Source organism: Phyllopteryx taeniolatus, chromosome 11 (genome assembly GCF_024500385.1).
Source record: "Phyllopteryx taeniolatus isolate TA_2022b chromosome 11, UOR_Ptae_1.2, whole genome shotgun sequence".
Lineage (NCBI taxonomy): Eukaryota > Metazoa > Chordata > Actinopteri > Syngnathiformes > Syngnathidae > Phyllopteryx > Phyllopteryx taeniolatus.
The window spans coordinates 16,138,218-16,165,509 of record NC_084512.1 but is presented as its reverse complement, the minus strand read 5'-3'; the positions used below and the strand labels follow the sequence as shown (position 1 = coordinate 16,165,509).

General features: G+C 42.1%; 1 protein-coding gene and 1 long non-coding RNA gene across 5 annotated transcripts in view; one reads left to right on the top strand and one right to left on the bottom strand.

The window, feature by feature from the left end:
• LOC133485602 (uncharacterized) overlaps positions 1-23,382 on the top strand; it is a 71,987-nt gene extending 48,605 nt beyond the window's left edge. Inside the window, exons 3-11 of one of the 3 annotated variants that reach the window (XR_009790729.1) lie at positions 4,266-4,384; positions 4,497-4,652; positions 9,190-9,271; positions 9,349-9,433; positions 15,440-15,571; positions 16,668-16,879; positions 21,605-21,758; positions 22,109-22,238; positions 22,989-23,382. This is a non-coding gene — a long non-coding RNA (uncharacterized LOC133485602). Of the gene's footprint in view, positions 1-4,265; positions 4,385-4,496; positions 4,653-9,189; positions 9,272-9,348; positions 9,434-15,439; positions 15,572-16,667; positions 16,880-21,588; positions 21,759-22,108; positions 22,239-22,988 lie in introns of all 3 variants that reach the window. The other 2 variants (XR_009790728.1, XR_009790730.1) reach the window with 2 other exon arrangements.
• Positions 1-27,292, bottom strand: part of ptpn20 (protein tyrosine phosphatase non-receptor type 20) — a 36,672-nt gene that overhangs the window by 7,189 nt on the left and 2,191 nt on the right. Inside the window, exons 2-40 of one of the 2 annotated variants that reach the window (XM_061789545.1) lie at positions 25,716-25,864; positions 25,428-25,591; positions 24,051-24,116; positions 23,163-23,342; positions 23,023-23,092; positions 22,147-22,227; positions 21,875-21,962; positions 21,584-21,737; positions 21,259-21,330; positions 19,745-19,919; positions 18,613-18,748; positions 18,393-18,531; positions 18,165-18,317; positions 17,904-18,089; positions 16,991-17,153; positions 16,662-16,917; positions 16,505-16,581; positions 15,637-15,714; positions 15,410-15,517; positions 15,217-15,333; positions 14,922-15,130; positions 13,414-13,515; positions 13,187-13,280; positions 12,832-12,917; positions 11,678-11,849; positions 10,614-10,825; positions 9,633-9,731; positions 9,022-9,533; positions 7,703-8,453; positions 7,387-7,557; positions 7,140-7,314; positions 4,455-4,665; positions 4,317-4,354; positions 4,009-4,095; positions 3,323-3,384; positions 2,601-2,762; positions 2,259-2,508; positions 2,067-2,173; positions 1,267-1,349 (exon numbers count right to left, since the gene is read on the bottom strand). In XM_061789545.1, the coding sequence (XP_061645529.1) occupies positions 1,267-1,349; positions 2,067-2,173; positions 2,259-2,508; positions 2,601-2,762; positions 3,323-3,384; positions 4,009-4,095; positions 4,317-4,354; positions 4,455-4,665; positions 7,140-7,314; positions 7,387-7,557; positions 7,703-8,453; positions 9,022-9,533; positions 9,633-9,731; positions 10,614-10,825; positions 11,678-11,849; positions 12,832-12,917; positions 13,187-13,280; positions 13,414-13,515; positions 14,922-15,130; positions 15,217-15,333; positions 15,410-15,517; positions 15,637-15,714; positions 16,505-16,581; positions 16,662-16,917; positions 16,991-17,153; positions 17,904-18,089; positions 18,165-18,317; positions 18,393-18,531; positions 18,613-18,748; positions 19,745-19,919; positions 21,259-21,330; positions 21,584-21,737; positions 21,875-21,962; positions 22,147-22,227; positions 23,023-23,092; positions 23,163-23,342; positions 24,051-24,116; positions 25,428-25,591; positions 25,716-25,839 (6,170 nt within the window). In that variant the 5' untranslated portion in view covers positions 25,840-25,864. Of the gene's footprint in view, positions 1-1,266; positions 1,350-2,066; positions 2,174-2,258; positions 2,509-2,600; positions 2,763-3,322; positions 3,385-4,008; positions 4,096-4,316; positions 4,355-4,454; positions 4,666-7,139; positions 7,315-7,386; positions 7,558-7,702; positions 8,454-9,021; positions 9,534-9,632; positions 9,732-10,613; positions 10,826-11,677; positions 11,850-12,831; positions 12,918-13,186; positions 13,281-13,413; positions 13,516-14,921; positions 15,131-15,216; positions 15,334-15,409; positions 15,518-15,636; positions 15,715-16,504; positions 16,582-16,661; positions 16,918-16,990; positions 17,154-17,903; positions 18,090-18,164; positions 18,318-18,392; positions 18,532-18,612; positions 18,749-19,744; positions 19,920-20,637; positions 20,662-21,258; positions 21,331-21,583; positions 21,738-21,874; positions 21,963-22,146; positions 22,228-23,022; positions 23,093-23,162; positions 23,343-24,050; positions 24,117-25,427; positions 25,592-25,715; positions 25,865-27,292 lie in introns of those variants that run through there. The other variant, XM_061789546.1, reaches the window with a different exon arrangement.

Below are 27,292 nucleotides of genomic sequence, written 5' to 3'. Positions count from 1 at the left end.
AAACCCACGCAAGAAAAGGGACACATGCAAACTCCACACACGAGGGCCCAAGGTTTGAACGCTGGACCTCTCAAGTGTGAGGCAGATGTGCTAACCAGTAGTCCACCACCATCATAATTTAAATTTTATTTCACTTCTACATAGGTGACTTGCTTATTAGTATAGGAGCATAAGTAGAGATTCGTCATCGCCCATCAATTCAAGCATCTACTTTCCTCAAGGTGGCCGTTTTATTCATTGCTCTCTATTCCCTCCTTGTGGTGAACAAGGGAATTCCAGCACAGCAAAACATTGCGGGCCTGATTTAACTAAATGTTTGTGCGTGGAAAAACGGGTTAAGACTTGATTGCTCACGCAAACAGATGTGGAAGCGGATGTACTGACCCAGCACACCCAAAATTGCATCTGCCAGGTCATTTTGCACATTCTGGGAAGAGTATTAGCAAATAGATAACTTCAGCATGTGATTTATCGAATCTGAGATAAATTAGGATGACTGATTTTTCCTCTTTAAATACCGTGTTTGATGTTGTCTATTCAGCAATGTAATTTTGCAGCTTCTGAATAATCTGACTTGGAGCCACTCGTCTTTGACAAAACTCCTTTCAACTCTGCATTTCCTTACACCTGGGTCATTTCAGCGCATGGTGACAATTGGCTGGTGCTGGCCTTTCCCAGAGTAGTTTTTGGGTGTGGTGTCCCAAGTTTTAAATGGAATGTTACGCAGGATGGGGTCTCAGGATGAGTTGAATCAAACAAAAGAAGGCTTTGACGAAGTTGCTGGCTTCCCCCCAAATTATCGGAGCGATAGATTTATTTTCTGTCCCTCAGTAATATGTTTGTTTGTCTTCCACTGACACTTCCAATTCCATTACTTCAAACTTCATTTTGTGCTTGTGCTGCTCTCCAAAATGTCCTATAATGAAAACCATCAGCGCGACCAAAAACACAAAACCCTTTTTTAAATACCGTGGTCTCCAACACTTTTACGCTTGTTGCCAACAGCCCGCACAATCTGTTACATAAACGTGCAATGTAGCCCCCACCATTTGGTATCTCAGTAAATCAGGCCCTAAAGGTAAAGTGGCCAAACTACAAAAAAATGTATAAGTTTAAATCTTTTTCCTATCTACCACTAACCAGTAAGGTCCCACACTGTTTTTTGTTTGTGTGTTGCAGAATTAAAATTAACTAAAAAAATAACAAGATGCAAATGAAATGTGGGACTATATGATACAAGGGAAGAGGAGTTTAGGAAGGTACTACCTGTCAGAAGCTCCATGCAACATTTCAGTGACATTCAGTGACGGGCAGCAAGCTTGATGAGAAGGCGTGCTGTCACGGCTCTCCTAGCCCACAAACCAGCAGGCAACCATTAGTGAAAAGGACAAAACATACGGACAAACATACATACTTTATGTATAGTGGAACCGCCAAAGTCGTGAAATGTGCATCAAAAGTCAAACACAACTATCATCATCATGTTTGACGTTAGCAAATCTTATGAGACATCAGCTCAGTCAGCATTCCAAAGGACTAACGTCTTTAATAAATGTTAATGTTAGTGCTAATAAGAGTTTTTTTGTGATGCTATCACAGAAGAGTAACAGTGATTAGAGGAAAAAGTGTAATGATTACAATAGAATCAGAAATTACGATATGATTACAATAATGGAGAGGGTCTTCCATTTATACAAGACAGTAAACTCAATATTAATTACATACACAAATTAACATTTACCAAGCAGATGACATGATGAACATACAATTACTGTACGTACTCTGCCAGCTGACAGACACACTTATTTAAGTCCAGCAATACCTAGAAAATGTGAAAAGGTGTCAGTGTTGCTCTGCAAGAACCTAGCAGGGGTCTTTAAAGGATTTTTATTTTACAGTGGTATGACAGTCAACAATGTTAAAATGTTACTTAAATAGTTAGCTTTATGTTATTTTGTATGGAAATTGTTTAAAATGAGAGCAACTTGGAAGTCAAACAGCATCACAAAGCTGATTGTGTTTGACTTTGGCACTTCCACTGTGTGTTCATACTTTATGTGTGTTACCTGATTGACTGGAGTTTCATCCATTACCACAGTCAGTTGTCGTGGAGTAGGAGGTGGTGTTGTGACTAAAACACACGATTCATTAAACACACATTCTGCAGTCGCCTCTGAAACAGCATATAAAGAAAAACATGTTATAGTGTTTAACGGATCTTGGCTGGACAAAAAACATGCACAATGCACAGATCCTACCAGGGGGGCACTGCGCTGGTTTATTTATCATGGCGTCAGGAGAGGAAGAGGCATCAGAGGTGGTAACTGGAGCTGGCTGCTCTGCCAGGACAGCCTCGGCGCCCGTGGCCATGTTGGGTGGTGTGGGCGATTCGGAATAGGTCAACGGCAGGATGTCTCTGCAGATGGTGAGCTGCACTGTGCCCTCAGCTTTACGCAGAATATCCACCACCTTATTGTGGCTCAGTCCAGAGACAATGACACCGTTCACCTAGTTTAACACAGTCGGGATCTATGGTTTTACCAGAGGACGGGAAAAAGTTCAAGATATACTGTATGGGCAAACGTCATTGGTAATGTTACCTCTAGAAGAATATCTCCCACTCTTAGCCTGCCATCCTGCTCAGCTACTCCACCAGAACATATTTCTTTCACCCTGAGCATGCTGCCATTCGTCCCCCCAACCAGTGCAAAGCCAAGGCCGCCTCCTTCTGGTTTGGTAAACTCTACTTGCATGATGCAACTCTGAAGGGACAACAATGTGACCAAAGGACAGAGGAACTGTTTGTAGCAGGCATCAGAAATGTTATTCCTATGTACCTTTAAGTACAGAGTGAAAACACCATTGCCTCTTTTCTTCTGCACAGTACCAGTTTGGCTCACCATTGTTCTATTCGCTATTTCCAGAGGCAAAACCATGTACTGTAGGCCTACTACTATTTCCAGTACCTGGTCAGAAGGGGTTCCAAATGTGTCAAGTCGATCACGTTTGAGAATATATGGCTAAAAAATGACAAAATAAACACAAATGCGAATGCAGTATTATACTCCACAATTCTCTTCCATAGTTATTGATTTGTTAGCTTTTCTTGTTCTGACTGATGTGTTCAATGTGCTGTGGTTTTTGTAGTTTCACGCAATAATACTGGACGGTGAAGTGGAAAACCTACTGCCCCAAACCAAGACGGTACTATGCATTGGAAAAGTGCTATTAGTAATCTCATGTTACATTATGTGCTACACACACAAAATTATGTCTAGTAATAACACAATTTAAGTGTTACAAGAAGAAGAAAAACACTTACATCCTGCTGTTCAGCCACAGACAGACATCTGAAGTTGCCAAGAGTTCGACTGACAACTTCAACTGCAGGGGAAAAAAGAGCAATGGATTAGGTATAAATCAGCAGAAAATGGAGACAAAAGCACCGGCACACAAATATTGATCCAGTTCATTTGATCCAAGCTAATTAACATCCAAAGTTCAGCACCTCATGTGGCCAAAGAAAATTCTTCTTGCTTATATACTACCATTCATTGATTTTAACCAATTAAAATTGCAGAGTCAGAGCCACAAAGAACCAAAACAAGACATACCTATCGCCCCCTCAGTCATTCTAAATGTGTTGATGACGATGCACCTCTTTTATGACAGGCGAACAAGAAAAGGTCAAAATTACACTCTCCACTGTCCCCCTAGCATCTGCGACTACTGTCACCAAGCAACTGAATCATCTGTACAATAGACCACCATAGACCGGGACTGTGTGAGTGTGTGTGTGTTCCGAATGCTGATAGACAGAACTTGGGCCCTCACTGCAAGATTAATAATTAGCAAGCCTCTGGCCTCCACTGGTGTATTGGACTGCAAGGCTGTTGGCATCAAACACACACTCACAATATCTCTCTGTCAACCAAACTCATACAAAGCAACAAGAATGCGCTGATGGAGAGATATGGTGGGATGACAAAGATAAGGAGAGTATTTCACCATCTTCAGGAGGTGATTCTTTGTCAGGAGAGACAGGCTCTTCAAAACGAGCAAAGAATTTCCTGTCCTTTTTCCAGTCAAACAGACCTGTAAAAGAAGTACCCCATAAAAAGGTCAGACAGATAATGACCTCATTCTCCTCCAAACCATTTTGGTAATGATTGAACTTAAATGATAATTTAGTTAAACACAAACATATGTGGTTTCCCAGCATCTGTGTTTCTAGCAACCAAACTCTTCCTCGTGTTTGTCCTTAGGTTTACTGAAGCAGATGAAATCATCTCATAAATCTTTCACAGACTCCTCACCGTTCCATTTGGCCTTGGGCGTCACTGGCTGGTCATCTCTGGAACATAGGAAAGACACAAACAGAAGAGTGAGTCAGTCAGTTTTCTGTCTCTTGTCTATTTCTTTCAGTTTGATTTGGCCCCTAAGCAAACACACACCTCAGGATTTTGAGTTTGACTTTACGCGGGGCGATCTCGCAGGCTTTGACAGCGTCTTCTAAGGTCATCCCTAAAGTGCACCTGCCGCAAACGTAGAGGATCTTGTCATTAGGTTGGACGCTGCCCTCTTCGCTGGCCGGGGAGCCTGGCACTACCTCCAGACAGTAAATGCCCTGCCATTTGCTGCCAATGCCACCGGTAAGTTTGATGCCTGGAGGAAATGTACACAAATGCCAATCAGATTTGAGATTTTCCACTCCACAGCTGTGTTTAGCTCAACTTGATTGGTATAAGTTGTTCGATTTTCAAAAAGCAAAAAGAACGGACCACTGCAGTAACGTGGAGACTCTGGAGTATAACACTGCAGCATCCTGAGCTAAGGCACAGCGACAGGACATGTTCCAAATGTGTCTGTAATTTCTATGTATTCTCAATGGCGCAACAAATGTGTTCAACAAAAAGAGACTAACAGTCATTTATGTCACCCATATAGTATCGGTCAGTTGTGGCCGAAGTACTCACAGTCTTTACTTAAGTGGAAATACAGAGACTAAAAAAGACTGATAAAAGTAGAACTGATTTGACTCCTTAGCTAAAAGTAAAAAAAAAAAAAAAAAAGTACAGACTGAAGTGTACTGAAGGACAAAAGTAAAAATGAAGTCATTTTTCTACTGTCAATTATATACAATACCCATTTTCATAACTTAGCACAATGCAAAATATGCGTTAATGCTCCCTGGTTGACATTCCTCCATGTTGCTCCTATCTTTGTTTTTTTCCACCTTACAAGACCTCAAGATCTCAGTCACTCAAGATCTCAACCATGTTTGACTTTACCTCTCTGTATTTATGCCTCGTCATCACCGAAGGTTGAAAAAAGTAACAACTCTATTTTGACAAAGTAAGGAGCGTGTTCAAATATAGCGTAAAAAAGTAAAAAGTCGTCAGAAAAATATATAGTATTCAAGTCCAGATACCTGAAAAATCTACTTAAGTACAGTGACAAAGTATTTGTACTTTGTTACTTCCCACCACAGGTATTGGTTCAGCACACTCTGAACCTGTGTTGACCAGGTACCAGGGGTGAGTCTCGGTCGAGCCCATGACCTAATTTTGGAAAGTACACTTCTGAAATTTCTTCGAACTTTTTAGACCTGGAAAAAGACCATTTGGTGGACGACTGAAAATAGAGCTAGCCTCGCCACTAATAGATAATAAAACAAAGTGTCGTGTCGTAAACTAGCATTTAACTAGATTTAGCACATGTAGTTATAGCAATGAAAGCGACCTGATACTCCAATGTTTTTTTTTAAACTGAAAATAAACACCCACACTGCAAGAACTCAAAACCTTAAAAAAAAATAAGACTCATCACCTTGTTTTTAGACAATTTTCACTTGTTTCAAGCACATTTTTACTTGAAATAAGTAAACAAAAAACTTCCCAGGGGAGTAAGTTACTTATTTTTTTATACTACAATGACATTTAAAAAAAAAAAAATTTACATGATGTGTCAAATTTTAATAAGTTTAGACTAGAAATAAAATATTCTTGGTAAGATTTTGAGTTTTTGCAGGGCATGTCAACTTTTTCTGCCCCATACTCTAAAAAACAAAACAACAAAAACAAAAACTAACACCATGAATGAACACACCCAATCTTGGCATAAAATACTTCACGGACACATTTCATATCGTATCAGATACACTGGGTAAAATGTCTTTCCAATTCAATTAGCAAGCGATATGTCCAAGTGCCAAATTAGCTTATTAGCTAATAGCTTCGCAGTACGCACCATTACAAAACCCTGCAGAGTCAGTGCCGACACATAACATAGAGCAATTCAAGAGGAGGCCTTGAAGCATCGCCGTGTGGTCAACTGTCATTTTGTCAGAGGTTGTGTCAGGGTTGTAAATCAAGCATTACCTGGTCATGAGTGTTAACACTGCTGCTAATGTTTGTAGCGGTTCTGACCAAAGATATGAAGACTATAAGCCAGCGCGGTGTAGCTGCCCGGCTAACTGACGTGCCTACGTGGCGGCCATGTTGGGAAGGTCGATGTTCCCTTCAAAGGCAATGCATGGACAATGAAATTAAGTCATAACTTGCTCATTTCTCAACCGGTTTTCATGAGGTGTACTTTTTTGTCAATCCCAAAGCGTGTGATATCAAAACAGAACAATTTGTTTTTAAATACATTCATTAATTAATTACGAAAGTAAGTAAGTAAGTAAGTCACTAACTAAATAAATAAATAACAAGGTTTTTTTTCTTCTTCAAATTAATTTGAGGACAAATTTGTAGGGTAAGGCAAGTTGTGGGTGGGCTTGATCCCACCCAAAATAGGACTGGCCTCACCGCTGCCAGGTACTACAAATAGTAGCTTGTGTTACCTGGTTTTGCCAATGAAAATGTATTCATACCAACTACAGCCATGGCGAGCTTCGTCAGTCCCATGCAGGTGATAAGGAACACTGAGGAGAATAGAAACTTACCCCAAACCCATGTTGAAACCTACAAATCTTCAGTTGACCTAATATAATGTCTCTAGACTATGTGAAGAAGCCCGTTTTGACACTGGGACCTTCTTGCTGTGAGGTTTGAATCGCAAGGCCACAGTGCTTCCCTCTCCATATACTGTAATAATATGGGCACAAAAGAGTGAAGGACCCGCAGTAGTCCTACCGAGTTGTCCTGAAGGTGTCTTGTAGAGGACAATATCAGGCAGGCTGTCACAAGAAGGGGGTGCCACTAGGTTGGTAACAGCCCTGCCCAGAGTCATACTGAGTCTCCTGGGAGAAGACCTGAGAATCGTCATGGCAACTTCATCTGCCACATTGGTAACATCATGTCCATTTACCTGGAGACGATTGACACGGATGAAAATAAACAACAAAGCAACTAACACGCCTTCAAACAAGCGGGCATTTACTGTGATAAGCCGGTCTCCAGCTCTGAGGCGTCCGTCTGCCTTTGCTGGGTTGTCCAGTATTTCCTGTATGTAGTAGCAGTTGTCCAGTTTGCTTCGGGTGATGGTGAAGCCAAAGCTTCCACTCCTGGACTTGGTCAGAAGGACCGTCAACTCAAATTCTTTTACCAATCCCTGCAAGGCACCAAACAAACGACCAATAACCAATAAACAATGAAAAAAATCCACAGACGACTCCACATTCAGTTCTTTGTTAAAAGATGATGTTAGGTGTCTGTCAGACTATGAGAGTGTTTTGGAGATAAGGGAACAAACTGACCTTTCTTCGACTCTCTTCTTCATCCTCTTCGTCATCATCCTCATCCCTGCATTCCCTTTCTTTCTTCTCCTGTTCTTCCCTCCGCTGTGCATGACTCTGGGAAGGTGGAGGTATTATTATGGGTGGAAGGGTGGGAGCAGGTGTGCTGACATAAGAAGGCGTTGAGGAGATTATCTGGGTTGTGATGGGGGCTGCCGGCGGAGCAGGATTTTGAGGAAGCCCTGCAGCAGGCTGACTGTTCTTAGGGAGGGCTTTGCATTGCAGTGGAAGCTGCAGCCCCTGCTGAAGTGGGTGGTGCTTGGCTTTGGATGGCTGGGTTGTGAGTGGCTGAGAAGGGTGTGCTAGTGCACAAGTGGTCAGGGTGTCCGATGAGAGGCTTCGAGGTGACATGGTAGTATTTGGATTCTGTGAGCTGAAACTAGTCTGAGAAAAACTAGATGGATTGTTGGAAGTTTGTGAGAGAAGAGTTGCAGTGATAGAAGTCTGAGAGAAACTTGATGGAGTGGTAGAGGTCTGTGATAGACCAGACAGAGTGTTAGACGTTTGAGAGAAACTCGACGAAGTGGTCGGGGTCTGCGAGCTAGGGCTTGTGAGGTTTGATAATGGCGTTTGAGTGGCCTGATTGGACTGAACATTTTGTTGAGGTTCTAGGGTCGAACTGATGGTCAAATACTCCTCATCTGCCATGATAGTAAGTCCATTTCCCACAAGACAGTAGGTTACACTTCCATCTGCCTCCTCTCGAACACCACTGCAAAGAAAAAAATCAATTTCATCCTCTACTAGAAGCATCAGTTCTGGCTACTTAATCCTGAGTAAACCAACAGTCAACAAGGAAAACAGACAAATTAGAGAAGCAATTGGCTCTATAATTTGATCTGAAGTCAATGCCCTACCAACTCCCATTGCTAAACTTTTGGTCCAACAGATCACCCTTAATAATAAGCTTGTGAGGGTCTGGCTGAGTGTATAATTTAATGCTGTCAACAACAGATAGATAGATTTTCAACATGGCCTACCCTGTTCAGGATGTAAATGTTAAACCAGCTGACTTTGAACAAGGGGAACCTTGGACTGATTATCCATCATTCAGGCAACCATTTACATGTTTATTCACGTCTACGAACCATGAAGAAATAACCAAACCTTTTAGTTCAGCGAGATTCCAATAAAAAAACATGCCTTTGACGGGTGTCAAATATACAGTATATAGGCGTAAGGTAAGGTGATCCCGGCTTGCCGTTTTGTTAATTAATCCATGAAGAAGTTCCAGAAATAGTTACCATATAATACAATGTTGTTTTGGGTCATTTTCCTACCTGGCATACATGGATTTTGAAGCTGTCTTAGGGAAGACGTCAAGTATCGCGGTGGAACTTGTTGCAACGGCCTCTTCCCCATCCTTGCTTGCCTTCTTTGTTACTACTTCCTGTTGTCCTTCTGGTTTCCCGACATTCAACTGCGACTCTTGATGAACTGGTCGAAAGCACACTGGCGGTGAGCTGGGTGACGTGGGAGAAGCAGGCGAGGCTGGCGAGATTGGCGTCGGAGGAGACGTGGGATAGCCGGGTATGGGATGTGATCCCGCCGGAGGTGATGATGGAGGAGTCTGTTCACCTTGAACCTCGCTCTCTTGTCCCTCAAAGAATCTTGGAGCTGCAGGAGAGTCTGGGCTTTTCTCTGCTGTGTCATTCAGCTCCTCCTCGAGGGTGGTTGCCGTATTCTGAGCAGGTATGTTGACATCAAATTGAAACTTAAGAAGCTGGCTATAGTCGTCCCCTAGACGGATGTCCAGAGACCGAGATCGGATCTCCCTGGTGGGTGCAGGGCTCTTAACACAGAAAGAGAAGATAATAGTAATAAATAATAATAAAGTAATATCAATACATTTTGGACAATGAGATATCCTTTAAGATATATCTATACTCACCAGTGTGTTGTCATCAGCATCGTACAGCACTCCTGGACCGGGTCGACAGATCAAGAGCTGAACTTCAGAAGGGGCACCTCGTAGCAGGAACAAAACCCTCTAAGATAGCGAAGATAAAAAGTGTGGGTAATTCAGGGTAGTCTTCATGACCTGAGATGTATTCCAGTGTTTGTGTGACGGTAACTCCTTGGCAGAACACACTGAAACACTGTGACACAACCAGCTTGCTATTTGGGGTAGCATTAGATTAAAAGATTAGTGAACCAATGATGTAGCCATGCTGCACTCCCTGGTTCTGGAGCCCATTCACATTTTTTTTCCACACGTCTGACTCAGCACTTTCTCTTCCGCTGACATACTGTAAATGAACAACATCAAAATCATTACCTCTGCTCAGCGCAAAAGCACGAGAGGTATTTCACATTTCAATGATTAGATGTGTGAAAAAATCAAACAGCGCAATTGCGTTTAACACAACAGGGCAGGAGATGTGAGTGTCAGGTGTTAAACTTTACACCCCTGTTGCAGAGTTCCACTATTGCCATTCACATACTGTAGGTTCCATCCTGCCTGTAATACTACCTCAGAGGTGGGAAATTTCCAGATGGCCTTCATGCCCCCATTTCATGTCTGTACATTTCACCCAGAATAGCGACACAAGGATAAAGCTGGAAAAAAGACAAATTATTCTTTTGTGAAGGCCAGGGATGAAATTTATGCCGTTTGTGAGACTGTTACCCCCCATCTGGGAATGAAATTGACCCAACCTGTCATATCCTGTTTTGTTTGCTTGTTTCCTGCGTGGAATTTTCCTTTGTGTTGCAGTCCCTGGGTGCTGGTCGGTGGTTGGAGTCTCCCGCGATGCAGCAGGCTGGTGATTTAAGTACCTGTTTGCTAGATGGTTTTCTATGCTCTCCTTGTGCCTTTCTAGTTTTATATTAATTAATGGACAAATGACATTGCAAATCAAGTTCAACATACCTTGTATGAAAGGTCCTTGACAGGCTCTTTGTTGACAGACAGAATGATGTCTCCTTCTTGTAAGAGACCACTTTCATGGGCCGGCTGACCGGGGAACAGACGTTTGATGCGGACCACGCTGCCATGGTCTTGCCCCGAGTTAAGTTGGGAAATATTAAAACTGAAGCCTAGACCTGACAAACTCTTCTTCAGGATGACTTCATGTGTATTTTCTAGGAAGAGTTAGGGAGAGTTAATGAATCATGTTATTTTAATTCTGGTATGAAATGTTCAAAAGTTACTGTATGATACACTTAGGAAAAGTACTGTTCAAAAGTCTTAAGCCCTCCTAGGATTGTTGTTTCAATGAACAGTCCTTTTGACAAAGTTAAAAAATGGGAAACGTACAGCAAAGAGGTTAGCGATGACATTAATTAGGGTTTCCATTTAGGATTCGGTTTAAGAAAGGCTGAAGCTTTACGAAAACACTAAACATCTGGCACTTTCGCCAACAGACAAGTGGTTTTGGATTTTATATCCCATATATTTTGTACACCAAAAAGTCAGCTGGGATAGGCTCCAGATCACCCGTGACCCTAATGAGCACAACAGCTATAGAAAATGGATGCATTGATGAATAAAATAACTAAACTTGTTATGGTATGCAGTGGTCAAGGTATGTCGATTCAGTGAACTGTCCTTTTATGTACCGGCATTACCAGACAACTAGCGACCCTTTATTGCTCAGTGACTTTTTTTTTTTTTTTTGTCAATGTCTTTATGTCACAAAAGTGTTCTCTGTCAATTGACTGTCTGTTGTCGTACTCGAGCGGCTCCAACTACCGGAGACAAATTCCTTGTGTGTTTTTTTTGGACATACTTGACAAAAAAAGATGATTCTGATGATTCTGATTTTAACTAGACTTGGACTGTGAAGGTTCTCGGGGGAACAAGGCAACGTCAGCCTTAGATAACTCTGACAGCCACCACAATGTAACTGTCAGATGACTCAGAGTCACCTCAGGCCTGTTTGTGCCTGTGTCTCTAATACTCTTATGTTTTCTTTGCTGTGCACGCACACTCACCATAAGTAACAAAGCTGTAGTCCTTGGCTCGGCCATTCAAGGTTGTTTCCAAGGAGACCTCAGTCCTGGGGGGCTGAGTGTGTGATGAACTGTGGATGGAGGGTGGGTGGGGGTAGTTGGTTCTGGGTTCCAAGATGCTTGTTGGTTCCCTCTCTAGCAGCAGGTTCACCACCTATCACAACAGTTTATTAGTCCGCACTTTGTGTACCTTTTTCTTGTTTATGCTGTGTGATACGAGTCACTGGGCCCTTAAAAGACAACAAATAAATATAAGTATTTTTTTCCATTATTATTATATGTATGATGCTTATCTAAATATAGGATTGAATATGTACATTTGTGTGTGTCTTTTCTCCTCTTTGAGAAATAAAAACGAATTGGCCACTGTCAGACTTGGGGGACCAAATATCTTGTCCACTGAACCCTTGTGTATCATGAAGGATACTTTCCAGACAATAGCTGAAAATCCACGACATAAAGAGGCCATATAAAATTTTTAAAATAGTTTGGTCCTCACACATGCTTTAAACACATTAACTTATTTAAACACACATAAACCTATTAAAACACACTTGAAACACATTGTAAATGTATTTGAACACACACTGCAAGCATAAAATGTCTACAAAATACTGTAAGTATTGTAGTGTCTGTGTTCGATATGTGACTTTAAAAGACGGGGCCTGGTGAGGTGGCATGTGACATGGGCAAGTGTGCATCATGTCTGAGTGTGAGCTGTGGCCGAATGTTGCTGTGTGAATGTGCTCATTGTGTTTTAAGTGTTTAAATCCACCGGTGACTGTGGTTCTCCTTTCCCACGTGCGAGGGCATTACAAAAAAGTAACAAAAAAAAAGACCCTTGAAAAACGGTCACTTAAAAAAATGTGCGATACAGCAGGGCCGCGGACAATGAACCAGTGTAGCGGGGGAACACTACAATATATTCAGTGATGATGACGAGTGTGTGTTTGTCTTTAATATTTTCTGAAAACTAACACCTAATGGACCACAGTCATATTTTGGGGGACCAAAATTCTGGTCCCCACTAAAAACAACATATTCAGTGACAAAACGATCAGTGGGATGCCCTAGTGAAGTGTATGCGGCTCCGTGTAGGCAAGCTACTGTGTGTGCATGTGTGTGCGCGTGCCGACCTCCTCAGTCCGCTTCAGGCACTCGACAGCTTGTTGGTGTGTCACAGCCCTCAGGTTAGAGCCATCAACCTCCATCAACCTGTCACCTGTCATATGCAAACGCACCAATCTCATCTTCGTCATCATTAGCAGCATCAGTACATCAGTGTGTGTGTGTGTGTGTTTGTGCGCAAGTGTGTTTGACGGACATGTCATCAAATCCGAGGATATCCTGTTCAGTGGAGCATGAACAAGCAGAAACACAATGTCTTTGGCCAAATGTAAACATATACATATGACCCACAAAAAAAGTAACGTCATACCAAAAAATAAATAAATGTGTGTTTAAGTCGACATTACGTATAAAAAAAAATACCAATTCGAATGCGACCGTCCTGCTCAGCAGCTCCTCCAACCATCAGACGTTTGATGTAGATGCCGCCATACCTCACACTTGTGTGTATTCCTCCCTTTTTTAAGAAACAAAGAAATCATTAGCCCATGCCACACAGTCACACTGACTCAATTGTAACATTTTGTTTGCATAAAAAAAAATAATGTTGCTTAGAGCTCACAAAGTCTTTTGTTTGTTTTTTAACTCACAGCAACACTAAAGCCAAGACTCCCACCACTCTTCTTCAACTCCACTATAAACTTCTCCCCGGTTTTTAGACTTAAGATAGAGGGAGACCTGGAACACATGTCCTGAAAATAAAGAGGGAAAAAAATTGTGTATTTTGAAAAACAATTCAAATTATTATTTAGGTTTTCAAAAAAGAGGATGCTTTTTAAAACTAAAAGGGACACTTTGTATTATGACTATCCATCCATCCATCCATTTTCTACCGCTTATCCGAGGTCGGGTCGCGGGGGCAGTAGCTTTAGCAGGGATGCCCAGACTTCCCTCTCCCAAGCCACTTCATCCAGCTCTTCCGGGGGGATCACGAGGCGTTCCCAGGCCAGCCAAAGGATGTAGTCTCTCTAGCGTGTCCTGGGTTGTCCCCGAGGTCTCCTCGGTGGGACATGCCCAGAACACCACACCAGGGAGGCGTCCGGGAGGCATCCGAATCAGATGCCCCAGCCACCTCATCTGGCTCCTCTCGATGTGGAGAAGCAGCGGCTCTACTCTGAGACCCTCCCGGATGACTGAGCTTCTCACCCTATCTCTAAGGGAGAGCCCGGACACCCTGCGGACGAAACTCATTTTGCCCGCTTGTATCCGGGATCTTGTTCTTTCGGTCACGACCCACAGCTCGTGACCACAGGTGAGGGTAGGAACGCAGATCGACCGGTAAATCGAGAGCTTCGCCTTTCGCCTTCTTCACCACAACGGAACGATACAAAGTCCGCATCACTGCAGACGCTGCACCGATCCGCCTGTCGATCTCCCGTTCCATTCTACCCTCACTCGTGAACAAGACCCCAAGATACTTGAACTCCTCCACTTGGGGCAGGATCTCATCCCCGACCTGGAGGGGGCACGCCACCCTTTTCCGACTGAGGACCATGGTCTCAGATTTGGAGGTGCTGATTCTAATCCCAGCCGCTTCACACTCAGCTGCGAACTGCTCCAGTTAGAGTTGGAGGTCACGGCTTGATGAAGCCAACAGAACCACATCATCTGCAAAGAGCAGAGATGCAATACTGAGGCCACCAAACCGGACCCCCTCTACGCCTCGGCTGCGCCTAGAAATTCTGTCCATAAAAGTTATGAACAGAATCGGTGACAAAGGGCAGCCTTGGCGGAGTCCAACCCTCACCGGAAACGAGTCCGACTTACTGCCGGATATGCGGCAGGCACGCTCCCTATTTGACAGATTTTTTAAAAATACACCTTAAGAGATCAGTGGTGCTGTTATCCTGAGTGACATACGGGAACGTCCAAAGATTGCGGTGTCTAAAATGCACAAAAGCGGCACCATACGTAAAATCTTAAAGGAACTGTTATAAACAGCCACTAAACATTAAACCCATAATGATCATAATAATAAACATGTTGGATCACGTCATCATGGCGATCTGAGGACTTGATGAAAACTGAAGTAGCCCCTGTTAGGAAAAAGCGCCCCATCACCTCGTATAAAAGGACAAAAACACCTTATCGTACTAACCTGTACATCATGTATTCGCACCACAGGGATGTGAAGCTTTCTGTTTTTCTTGGGCGTGGCCATGCTGGACAACGTGATGGCCTCCTCCAGTTCATCCATGGCGTGTCGGTACTCTGTGCCACTCAAGGTGGTCTGAGAGCCAAAACTTCTCTCCAATGCCAAGCCCAGTGTGCTTTGGCACAGGGAGTTCTTGCTGTCTTTCAGACACTCTGGTCATAGATAAAAACAACCACATTTACTCGAATTCTGATCCATTTATGAACAATAAAGTCTGCGTTCAATAGCTTTATGTTACGTTTGGGCTGGGACACAATCAGCTCCACTTCCTCAGGACTACTCTGTAAGATGGCAGCAGCATCGCTGAATGTTACCCCTTCCAAACTGGTCTTATTTAGGGAAATGAGACGCCCACCTGGGGAAAAAAAAATTATCATTTCGTCTCATCTGGTTTGTGTTTGAAGGAAGTTGCATTTACTTTTAAGTCCTACCTGATTTGATCCGTCCATCTTTGTCCGCAGGTCCATCTGGCACAATGGAAGCAATGAATATACCAAGGTCGAGTTTACCTGTATTGTCCTCGCCTACAATCACAAAGCCTGCCACGGGACCATAGCGGATGCAGAGACAAAAGTCCTCATTTAAACAATTAGGTAAGTGTCTCTTCTCATGAATTGTACTTGACAGCTCACGACTAAGTGTTGCATGGCAAACTCACCAAAGCCAAGTTTGGGATCCTTCTTGAGGCTTACGCAAATAATTTCTCTCTCTGGTGGAGTCCTGGTTGGTGTGTCAACTGTAAATATTGAACAGAAACCCTGTTAAGCTTGTATTTGACAGGTGGCAAATCTAGATGTGAGGTTAACCATAACAAATCTACTTTACACCTATATTAAGTATCACGTTCAATTAAATGTTTAAGAAGTGGCAAATGAGATAGTAGTCAACCACTTAAAATAAGATTACACTAATGAAGGCTTTCCAAATTGGTTATTAACTAGCTTGTTAATGCTTTACAAAGAAATCTTGTGCTATATTATGGAAAAGTGACTTTTTTGTTTGTATACAAATAGTTGGGTCTCTGGCCACATAAATGTTTTGGTATCTGTCTATTTCTGAAAAAATGTCTGGGAGCTAGCTTTTCTGCACATCCACCCCACAGTTAAGTAACTGTTGTGGTAATTTACATAATAACACCCACCACACCCACTTTCTCCACCCATGACTTGGCAGCAATTTTGGGCAAAGATCCAGAGCCACTTTCAAGGTGCCGATCTATAATCTCCGAAACACTACATACAGCGAAAAGCAGAGCTGCGCTGACTTTTGTTGGATGTGCAGATTAGCATTAGCTAACAGTATTTGGTTCTGTTACTATATTGCTTGGTGAAGTTGTTGATGCAGTGATGCAATTATTAGCAAGTGTAATGCAGCATCTTGGAGAAAGTTCTTTCACACAGTGCCTCTGTGACAGTTCTGATACTACCGAAATTTCTTGGGTGCCTTTGTACCCCTGTTTTGTTTCGGTGGCTTGCAAGGAGAACTGCAACATGGAAAAAGCCATCAAAATAGTTAAAAAAGTTCACCTCGTATAGAAGAAGAAGCATCCGAGTCTTTCTGCAGGGAGACACTGGACATCATTCTTGGAATCGATTCTGGGGTGCTTTAAAAATCATGTCGAGAAAATAAACTTTCATAATGCAAAGAGACTATGAATGATATTATCTTACAGTATGTCATTACTTCCAGTAGGGACGCTCTTTCAAACCCCTGAGTTCCCCAGTTTCCGGCGGCTCCTTGTTCAGTTCCCTGCTCATCTCCCGCCTCATCTCTCTCTGATGGCGGAGTCGAGCCTCCAGCTTGACGCTCAGATCCTCGCAAGATTTGGACAGCAGATCCGGTTGACCCGGGGCTAAACCGACATGGTTCAGCATGCCCTCAGAGCATGACATCCGCTTCAGGTTCAGGTTACAACCCACATAGACAGACATGTTTTCATCTGGAGGGGTGGACAGAACAGTTGGTGTCACTTTAAGAGCCATTCTTATCTGCTTGTTCACGCGCTCTTTTACCTGGCATCATACTGTGGTTAAGTTGCCGTGACGTCATCTCGCTGTGGAACTTGTGCTGTGCGGAGCAGAGGTTGAGGAGGTATTGTGCTATTTTCGAGCTCTCCGTCATAAAACTGTGCTTTTTACCACTTGGTCCGCCACATTCAATGATCAGTTTACGGCGCTGGGGAGGGGACAAGATTTATCACACACTAGGAATCATACAAGAATGTATTTTACGTCCGTAAGTGCAAGAATGCTAAGAAAACAAGCATGCAGGGCAATGCTGTTGTGCTTACAGTCGCTGTCAAAAAAAAAAAAAAAAAAAAAAAAAGTATCTCAAAGTTTTATTTAGTTTTTTTTCCCCAGAGACTCATAATTTTGGGGGTTATTTTTCCAGATACAAATCAAAAGAAATAACATACATTGGTGCATTGAGATACAGCTTTAATTTCTTCTGTGACGACTCTCTTAACTCGAAACATTTGTATCTCAAATTCTTTTACCATTAAATGAATGGAAATGCCATTAATTCGGCTCCAGCACGCACGCAACACTAGTGAGGATAGGCGATACGGAAAAATAAATGGATGGATATTCCAATTGTGGTGACTCAATTAACAGAAATTAAACTCTCAATTTAACTAATTCAACAAAAATTGTAGAATGCAAGCGTTTAATTTTCTCAAGATGAATTCTGAAATTTAGGATTATCATTTCTTTGAGTAGATCAAAGTCAATGTAGAGTAATGTATTGCGATGACATACGACTCGGCCAATCACTCTGATGTCATCCCCTATACTTTTCATAGCCATTGCAGGGCATATTTTCATCATACGGTATGTGGCTATTCCTATGATGACCTAACTAGCGTTATAGACTTTCATTCAATTCTTGCTTTCACATTTTGTCAATTTGTACAATTTTACATACCCCAGTGGAAATGGAGTCCGTTTCCCTCCAGAGGAAGCGTCTGGTGACTGTCCGGATCTGATTCTTCATCTCGTACACGATGATTCCTTTGGCACACACTCCCAAAACCAATTCACCGATCAATGGCCTTTTTTCTCTGCCCACACGGTGGAACATAATCCCGTACTCTGGTAGTTGCTGGGCAATCTGATTGGAAGCAATGTCAAAGATAGTTAATAAAAGCAGCAATATTGTCAAGCCAGTGCTTCAACTTGAACGCACTTTGAGATACTCCGTTTCCGCCTCTTCGGGTCCCATCGGGGCATGACTTGCATGCAGTCTTGGCAGCTCATCCTTCACGTTGGGCAAAGCCAGCTTGTCAAGCATTCTCTTTGACACATAGTGCTCTGGGTGGTAGTAACTCTTCCCATACAACTAGCAGAAACAATGCGCTTATATGACACTCAAACCGAAATGGTACACCAGAAGTGTTGTGGTTGCTTCCAGTACCTCTGGCATGTAATCCCCAAATTCAGCCTGCAGACCTAGAGCAGCCAGATACAAGCCCGTCTCCTCGTTGCAGTAGATGCGATCCTCTAAGATATCCTTCCGCATCTGCAAGTAGTACTGGTGGCGAGTCAGTGTGTGTCTGGAGAAAAAAAGAAACAGGTGAAATCCTGCATAAAAGAATCTGAATCCCGGCGACTTCACACTGCACCACAATACTTACAAAACAAAGGCAATATTGTCGACAAAAAATTTGACTCGAAGGAACACCAAAAAGGAAAGTATTTGCCCTTTTTTCCAACTATCGGGAGCAACTTTGGAGATTTTTGTTTCGTGGTCCAGAAAAAAATATTCATCATCTGCAGAATGGAAAGGAGATACTTATAATATGATGCAAACAAATCTCTTTCTTTGTACACAATTCTCAACAGTGTTGGGAAAGTCACTTCCAAAATGTAACATACTGTGTGGGCCAAAAGTAAGTAACTACCTGGACCACCCAACAGCTGATGTAATTAGATTTTTTTTTTTTTTTAATTAAAAAACAACAACACAGTTAAGTCAATCACTGCCAACCCTCCAAGTTACAATGCATATTTGGCATCTATAATTAAACCAAAATGCACAAATCTAAAATGTGAAACAACTGGAAGCCTGCTTTTAGCCGACCCTTTATTACATATTACCAGTTGCTGTCATTTGAAAATATTTACTTAAGATTACAATATTTCTGTCTCTGACTTGTTCTGCGTTATACTACTTCTGTGTTGCTTTTGGGTTACTTTCACCAGAAACATGACACTTACAGTATCTTTAATGCATTGATGGCGTTTTAGAAGATAACAATGCCAAAACAACAGATTTCACGTTCTAATAATACTTTTTAATATGTAGTTATACTTCTTCATTGAATCATTGACTATTTGTTTTTATCGTCACAGAAAGGGCTGTTGCTGAAAAAAAACATTGCTTTCAAACCTCTTAATATGCACCTTTAGAATATTTATTTTAGCCAAATAGTCTAATTAATTGTTTTCGACAAACACAACTAAATATGAACAAATACAAAAAAAACTATCAGTGGTGCTGTTATAATGACTGACATGCCCTCTCGTCCACTGAGTGAAAAGCGAGTCAACGTCATCACCATTTTAAAATGCATTGCAAGGTGTGTTACTTCATTGCAATGTGTATAACATTATGAAAGTTTTGATATCAATGCCTTATTTTACTGTGTTAAAGCAAAACAACAACAACAACAACATTACTGTAATTACTTCCTTTCATTAATTTTCAATGAAAGATCCATATCACTGCACATTCCGCAAAGCTACTAAATGCATGAGGACTTGTACCGTCGAGAAAGGCAAGACCGAAGTAGAAGTGCTCCACTAAGTTAGCGTGAGCCACCACCATGTCAAACACATCCCTCGCACGGGACTTGATATCGCAGCGGACCACCACGTACTGTCCGCTCGGCAGCACCACCGTCACCTCCCTCTGAGACGAACACAAGCGACCCTTTCTCGACTGCGGAGGAAACACACAACATTACCACTAATGGGATCCAACATGAGAGCTTAGCCTTTTATAGCGATTATAACGTTCGCTTTTGATTGATGTTGTCAGAGAAATATTCTGTTTTATTACTGCCATTGTAATAAAACATTAAGTCAATAAAATAAATCAGTTTGCAGTAACTAGTGTGGAAATGGCTTACATCATACAGAGAGCTTTTTCTAATATTTTGTTAAAATAAAATACAATTTTGTTGTTAAAATAAAATTGGATTTAATAACACAAATTACACCAAATGAAGTTATTAGTTTGCAGTGCTGTTGTTTCTAACATTTGGTTGTAAATAAAATACCTAAAAGACATAAATGATTGGTTTTAAATTGAGTTTTTTTGCTTTTATTAGTTAAAGTTATTTATTCTTAGTTATTTATTACTTTGCAGTTGTATAGAACTTCCCTAAATCAAACCAAGAGGTACTTTGAATACAGTGGTACCTCGATTTACAAGTGACCCAATTTACGAGATACGAGTCGTCATTCGCACGAATTTTTTGTCTTGAGTTGCCAAACTACCTGGCTTTGTCTTACGAAAGTCCGCTAGCTTAAACCACAATGCAAAATGCCATAAACGGACAAATGGAATCAATTTTGCTGTAATTATAAACCCTTAAACAACTTATATTGCAACACGAATGGTAGCAGCACATGCAGACAGGGCATACAATACTCACGGGCATATATTTATTTTCTGCGTAAAAAATAACAATATTATTACAGTTTAGTTGCGATGTTCTTCTTCTGTGTTTCATCATCAAACTTACGTGTGGTATGTCTGTATGTGTTATACAGCCCCGCGGTGGCCAAGGCATGCACACCGGAAGACACAACACTATGCCCATTGAATTATTATTATGCACAAACTGTTTATTTCCATTTTATTTCTGAATGTTTTTATAAAGTACAATACTGTAGAGTGGTATTTTTCTTATTAAGAAACAGATTACTATTTTTTTTGTTGGTTGTTTTTGGGGTGCTGGAATGGATCTCCATTCATTTCAATGGGGAAAGATGATTTGAGAGAGATGTTTTGAATTAGGAGACTGATCACGGAACAAATTAAATTCATAAATCAAGGCACCACTGCAATTTGTTTTAAATAAATACAAATAATAATAACAATTAAATTCATTAGCAGTAGTTTGGAACCGCACAACATCATACTGATAGGCGTTTCTAATATTTTGGTCCTCTCTTGTACCTAAACCAAAATATTGGCGAAACATGCATTGCACCAAAATGGAAGTGAGTGTATATCATGCAACTTATATCGGAAATATAATGAAATATTTTACCACAATAGATCCTGGAAGCTCAAGAACAATTTGCTGTTCGTCAGCCATTCGGATAAATTCGGGACCCAAAGCCTGTTAAGAAAAAGAGCAGATGATAATAATAATAATAAATGGATCCCACTGACTTTGTGCTTCTAATATCCCTAAATCCAGTTTCCCACATGCATAACCCCTATTAGGGTTTCCCACGATCTCCACATGACGACAGTGATCTAATAAACAGAGCTTTACCAGATGTTCATGTATGTCCTCATTTAGAGTCTCCTTGCATTCATGTATAGTATATTAGCCAACGAACTGGTTTGATAAGTTTATGTGTTCTTACCTTAGCTTTCCTCTGGCTCAGGCTGATGGAGGACTCGCTAAAGGTGATGGAAGGACTGTGAGACCTGCCCGATGTCTTGGGAGAGACGTCGTGGTGGGGGCTCCGGCCGAGCCAACTGCAGGTGCTGTCCCTGTGACGAGCCCCTCGCGGGAGCCTGAATTACAGGAGGGGAGAGGTAGGTGTGGAAAAGCTGAACAGATGCAAGGTCAAAGTCATCACAGACACGCATTCAAGACATCCAAAATGGAAACGTGGTCATGTTTGAGTGCATAACAGTACTACAGTACTTGCCTTTCCAAAGATGACTGGTACAAAGGTGTGGGTGAGCTTCTTGGTCGATGTTTCCAAGATCTCTGAGGTAAACACCCTGGAAGAACGGCTTCATGTTGAAGAACACAAAATTAACGGGTCGCATAGCACAGGCAGCGTGTTCCCAAAAATTTACTTATACATTCACATAACACATGGTTATTATTTTATGTGCCGTAAGTAATTCAGTACTTTGGGATTTTGATGTGTTCACAGATAAATAACATTGTCATCAGTGGACCACATGAACATACCTGACTTTGAGTCTGAGTCGATCGAGTATCTTCTCCTTTCTGGACAACCTTCACTGAAGTCTGCAAATGGCCCTCGCCTTCCTGTCAAGCAGGTTAGATTTCATGATGATGATGATGACGATGATAATGGTGGTGATGATGATGAGATGAATGCATTATTTGAATGAAGGTGAGGCTAAGGACGAAGGTCGGTACCTGATTACGGTCTCTGGCAACAATCTAATCCCAGACTTACTTTAGGTTAAGATTTTAATCCTGTCAACCTGGACACTAGTTTGGCTAAGACCTAAATGTGAAAAATGAAACATTTACTTGAGTTCAGGTTTCTGCAAAGTTTATGGAAACGCAACCATCTTTCATCTCGTTTTCCATCACACTATGCCTCACTATCAAACTGCTGTATTACTATTGCAGAGAACAATATGGCTCGAACCCAAGAGTCTTCTTTGCCAGAGAGGATCTAACATTTTTCTGTCAACATTCTAAAATGTAGACAGTTAATCATTCAAGAACTGCCTTTTTATCAAACGCTTATGTTTGGTATCATGATGTGCAGATTCAGACTTCCTTTTTTAAGTTGAGTTGTGACTAATAGGTTGTCTGTCACATTAATATGGTCAGACCATCTGACTGTGGTTAATTTTCAAAGAGATGTTGTACCTAACCGAACTGAGGTAGAGAGATGAGATATTCCATCATATAATTCGACTATTCAAAGTAGTTAGATGATTTAATATGATTAGTGGTTTCAAAGTCATTGTACCATATGTATCTCACTGTTATTATGTTGTTTATTCATTTGTTACTTGTAATGTACTGCATGCTTGGCATTCTGATCTTAGATTCGCCCCTGATCCAATTCCGGCAGAGACTCACCATGAAGCCTTTCTCTGATCATCTGGCTCCGCCCACTTAGAGGCAAGTTACTGTCAGAGGCATGGTCTATCTGTGGGAACAAGGACCTGTGAAAAACAGGCACTGCGAACCCCCCCAAAAAGGTCCACGTGTGCACTCACCGGTTCACTGAAGACTTCCTCTACCAGCTGCCTGATGACGTCGGCAGATGGCGGCAGGCCGGAGGCTTTCTGACGACACTCGCAGGCTTCCAGGATGGAGGTGATGGTTACCCTGCGATGGGACACGTCCTCACACATGCTGAGGAGGAGGCTGTTGAGATGGTCGCTCAACTGGACTGGCTGAGATGGCACGTTAAAAATAAAATATGTTATGATTGTACAGTACAGTACATCTGGAAAAATCACTAGTTCATTTTTTCCACATTTTATGTTCCAGCCTTATTTCAAAATTGATTCAATTAAATTCTAAAAACACCCCATAATGACAATGTGAACAAGTATTGAGCAAAGGCTGTGAATGCTTATGTACACACTGGTTGTGTAGTGGTGCATGCTGCTGACTTTCATGCAGACAGCTCGGGTTTGAGTCCCGGTCAGTGCCCCAATGAACAGCCACAGTCGGTCCCAAGCCAAGATTAAAAACAAAAAAAAAAAAAAACCAACAGCAACAAAAAAAGCGGCTGCTTCAGGAAGGGAATCCGGTGTAAAAACTGTGCCAAACAAATCATGCAAGTTACTTGCTGTGGTGACCCCTGATGGGACAAGCCACAACAACAATTACTTACTGTATGTACTGTACATGTGATTTCTTAGTTGTTGTTTTTTTAATATTAATAAATGAAAGAAAAAATTCAAAAACACTTTTTTAAAACGTTCATTATACTGTATGTTGTCTTTAGAATTTTAAGGGAAAAATTAATACACCTTGAATCCATTTTAGGATAAGGCTGAACCATAACAAAATGTGAAAAAGAAGTGAAGCGCTATGAATACTTTCTGGATGAACTCTATTTGATCCCAAGATTTGGTTAGATGAAGGGAGCCCACCTGATTTTGAGGTAGGTGAAAATCAACTGACCAGTAGAGTGTCATACCCAGTGAATACACGAGCATCTGTGTAGCAAAAATCAACAAGAGGAACAACTCTTACATTTTCAGTGTTTTAACCCACAGAGAATTAATTGTTGAAGCATATTATTTGCATTACATGATGTCTCTTTACTAACTTCTTTAAAAAACTCACCATCAGTATGTTTCTAAAAAATATTAATGAGAATAATGTTACTTTTTTTCATTAAATTCATTAGAATGTTTTTAATTATTATCATTCCCTTTATTTGCTTATTGGCCGGCCGAAATCACACAATTCTATACTACCTTCTAGTGAGGCTTGTGGCATCCATTTTGCTTAAGTTACCAAATATGGTTCCCTGCCCATAGAGCAGTGTTTCACAACCTTTATTGAGCCAAGGCACACATTTTACAAGAAAAATCTCACATCTCACATCACACCAAACAAAAATGTCACAAAAAGTATACAGCGCACTCAGACACACACACACACACACGCGCGCACACACACACGCACACACACACACACTATATCACTGCTTTGGAGCACTGAGGTACCTACAATTACTATAAACCCAAAATTGTTCATGAATTGAAGTCAATGTTATTTTGGTGAATTTGGTATATTTTAGCTGGAATTAATCCACGATAGTGACAAAAACAACTATTATAAAAATGTTTTATAATTTAAATGATATATTTTGTATTTGATATCTCTTAATGCAACATCTTTTGCCATTTTCCAATACATAAAAAAAAAAAAAATCAAAATTTGGACCGAATAATTTGGGGATTAATTGTGCAGTACATAATGTATTTGAATCTGGAACCTTTTTGCAATGGCGACTAGGAAGCGAAGGATCCATGTTCAGCCACTAGATGGCATACACATGTATCTGTCTTCTCAGACTATGGTGGTCGTCAACATCCATCCATCCATCCATCCATTTTCTTTACCGCTTATCCTCACGTGGGTTGCGGGCTGCCGGAGCCTATCCCAGCTATCTTCAGGCGGGAGGCGGGGTACACCCTGAACCGGTCGCCAGCCAATCGCAGCGCACATAGAAACAAACAACCATTCGCACTCACACCTACGGGCAATTTTAGAGTCTTCAATCAACCTACCACGCATATTTTTGGGATGTGGTAGGAAACCAGAGTGCCCGGAGAAAACCCACCCAGGCAAACTCCACACAGGCGGGGCCGGGACCTGAACCCCGGTCCCCAGAACTGTGAGGCAGATGCACTAACCAGTCGTCCACAGTGCCGGCGGTCGTCAACACGTTATGAAGAAATAATAATGTGATGAATATGTCAGCAGTGATGTGAGGTTTCATGATGACATTCACTGACCCTCTCTATGGCAGGTTTGGTTGAGCTGGCATGGCCCTGCAGCATCTCTGGAGCAGTGAAGGTCGACGCCTCCTCTGATAGGCCACAGTTCTTAAATGCTAAGCTCCCAGTAACTGACAGCAGCAAGGAGGCGGGGCTAATGATGTTACACATATTGTTTTGACCTGTGGAAAAAGTGCCAACACAATGCTCATTCCTTTGTGCATAAGAGAAGTGTAAGAGACGTAGTGCAGGTGCACAGTGGTGCATGTGCAGCCATGAATAATTTCCATTTGGATGGCGATTTACCTTTATCGGAGGCGTCCACTAAACTAGCTGCTGTGGCCAGCAGCAGGGCCCACACCTCCTCCTCCAGCAGAGGCCCCCCTCGGGCCTCCAGTACTTCCGCTAATGTGACGAATGTGCTGCTCATCCTGCACACATTCCAAATGTGTCACCTGCGCACACACACAAACACAGTCCTGATCCACAATGACATGACCCAAAAGCGCATTTTAGCGGCGGTATCCAATCTGCCTCTGCTGGACATCCAGGGCCCCCCCAAATGCTCAGGGCCCTGGGACATCCATCCATTTCAACACCGCTTATCCTGGTTAGGGTCGCGGGACGCTGGAGCCTATCCCAGCTGACTTCTGGCGAAAGGCGGACTACACCCTGAACTGGTCGCCAGTCAGTCGCAGGGCACATATAGACACGGACAACCATTCGCACTCACATTCACACTGTCACTGAGTGGGAACTGAACCCACGCTGCCCACACCAAAGTCAGGCGAGTGTACCACTACACCATCAGTGACTCGGCCCTGGGACAGTTGGCCTCTTTTCCCTCCCAGGTTGACGTGCCTGTTTTAGCACCATTGAAGAATGTGTGAATGGTTGTTTGTCCAGCTGTGCCTTGCTTTCAGCTGGCCAGCAGTCAGGGGAGTAACCCACCTCTCGCCCTTAGTCAGCTGGGACAGCCTCAAGCTCACTCAGGAGGTTCAAACCCCCAACCTCAGAACTGTGAGGCAGATCTGTTAACCACTAGTTCATGAGGCCATGTGTTGATTGGTGATACCGTTCTCTGGGATAATTTTATTTTCATTTCCCAGGGGGAATTATTTAGTCAATTCGTGGGGGTCACGTGTGGGACCCTTAAAATTGATGTACTGTATTTTAACCAGGGTACAGATATGTGCATAATTCGCTGAGTCACTTTAAAAATGGCTTCAACAATGTGCAAATCCCAAAAACGTCAGTTATTTGCCAAAATAGTACAGTAATTCAAAGACAAAACAAAGCACCTCTGTACTTGGTTGCTAAAAGAAACCTCAGAATCAAAGCAAAGCAAATTTATTTATATAGCGCATTTCATACACAAGGCAACTCAATGTGCTTTACATGATTAAAAGCATTTAAAAACAAAGAAAAAAACAGCTTACGAACATTTAAAACAAAGAGGAAAAAATAAATGTACAATTCAAACAGCGTACAGTGCAAGAAATATTTAAAAGTGGAAATGCTCTAAAAAGCATCCATCCATCCATCCATCCATTTTCTGTGCCGCTTATCCTCTCAAGGGTCGCGGGAGTACTGGAGCCTATCCCAGCTATCTTCGGGCAGGAGGCGGGGTACACCCTGAACTGGTTGCCAGCCAATCGCAGGGCACATACAAACAAACAACCATCCGCACTCATATTGACACCTACGGGCAATTTAGAGTCTTCAATTAACCTACCATGCATGTTTTTGGGATGTGGGAGGAACCCGGAGTGCCCGGAGAAAACCCACACAGGCACGGGGTGAACATGCAAACTCCACACAGGTGGGGCCGGGGATTGAACCCAGGTCCTCAGAACTGTGAGGCAGACGCTCTAACCAGTCGC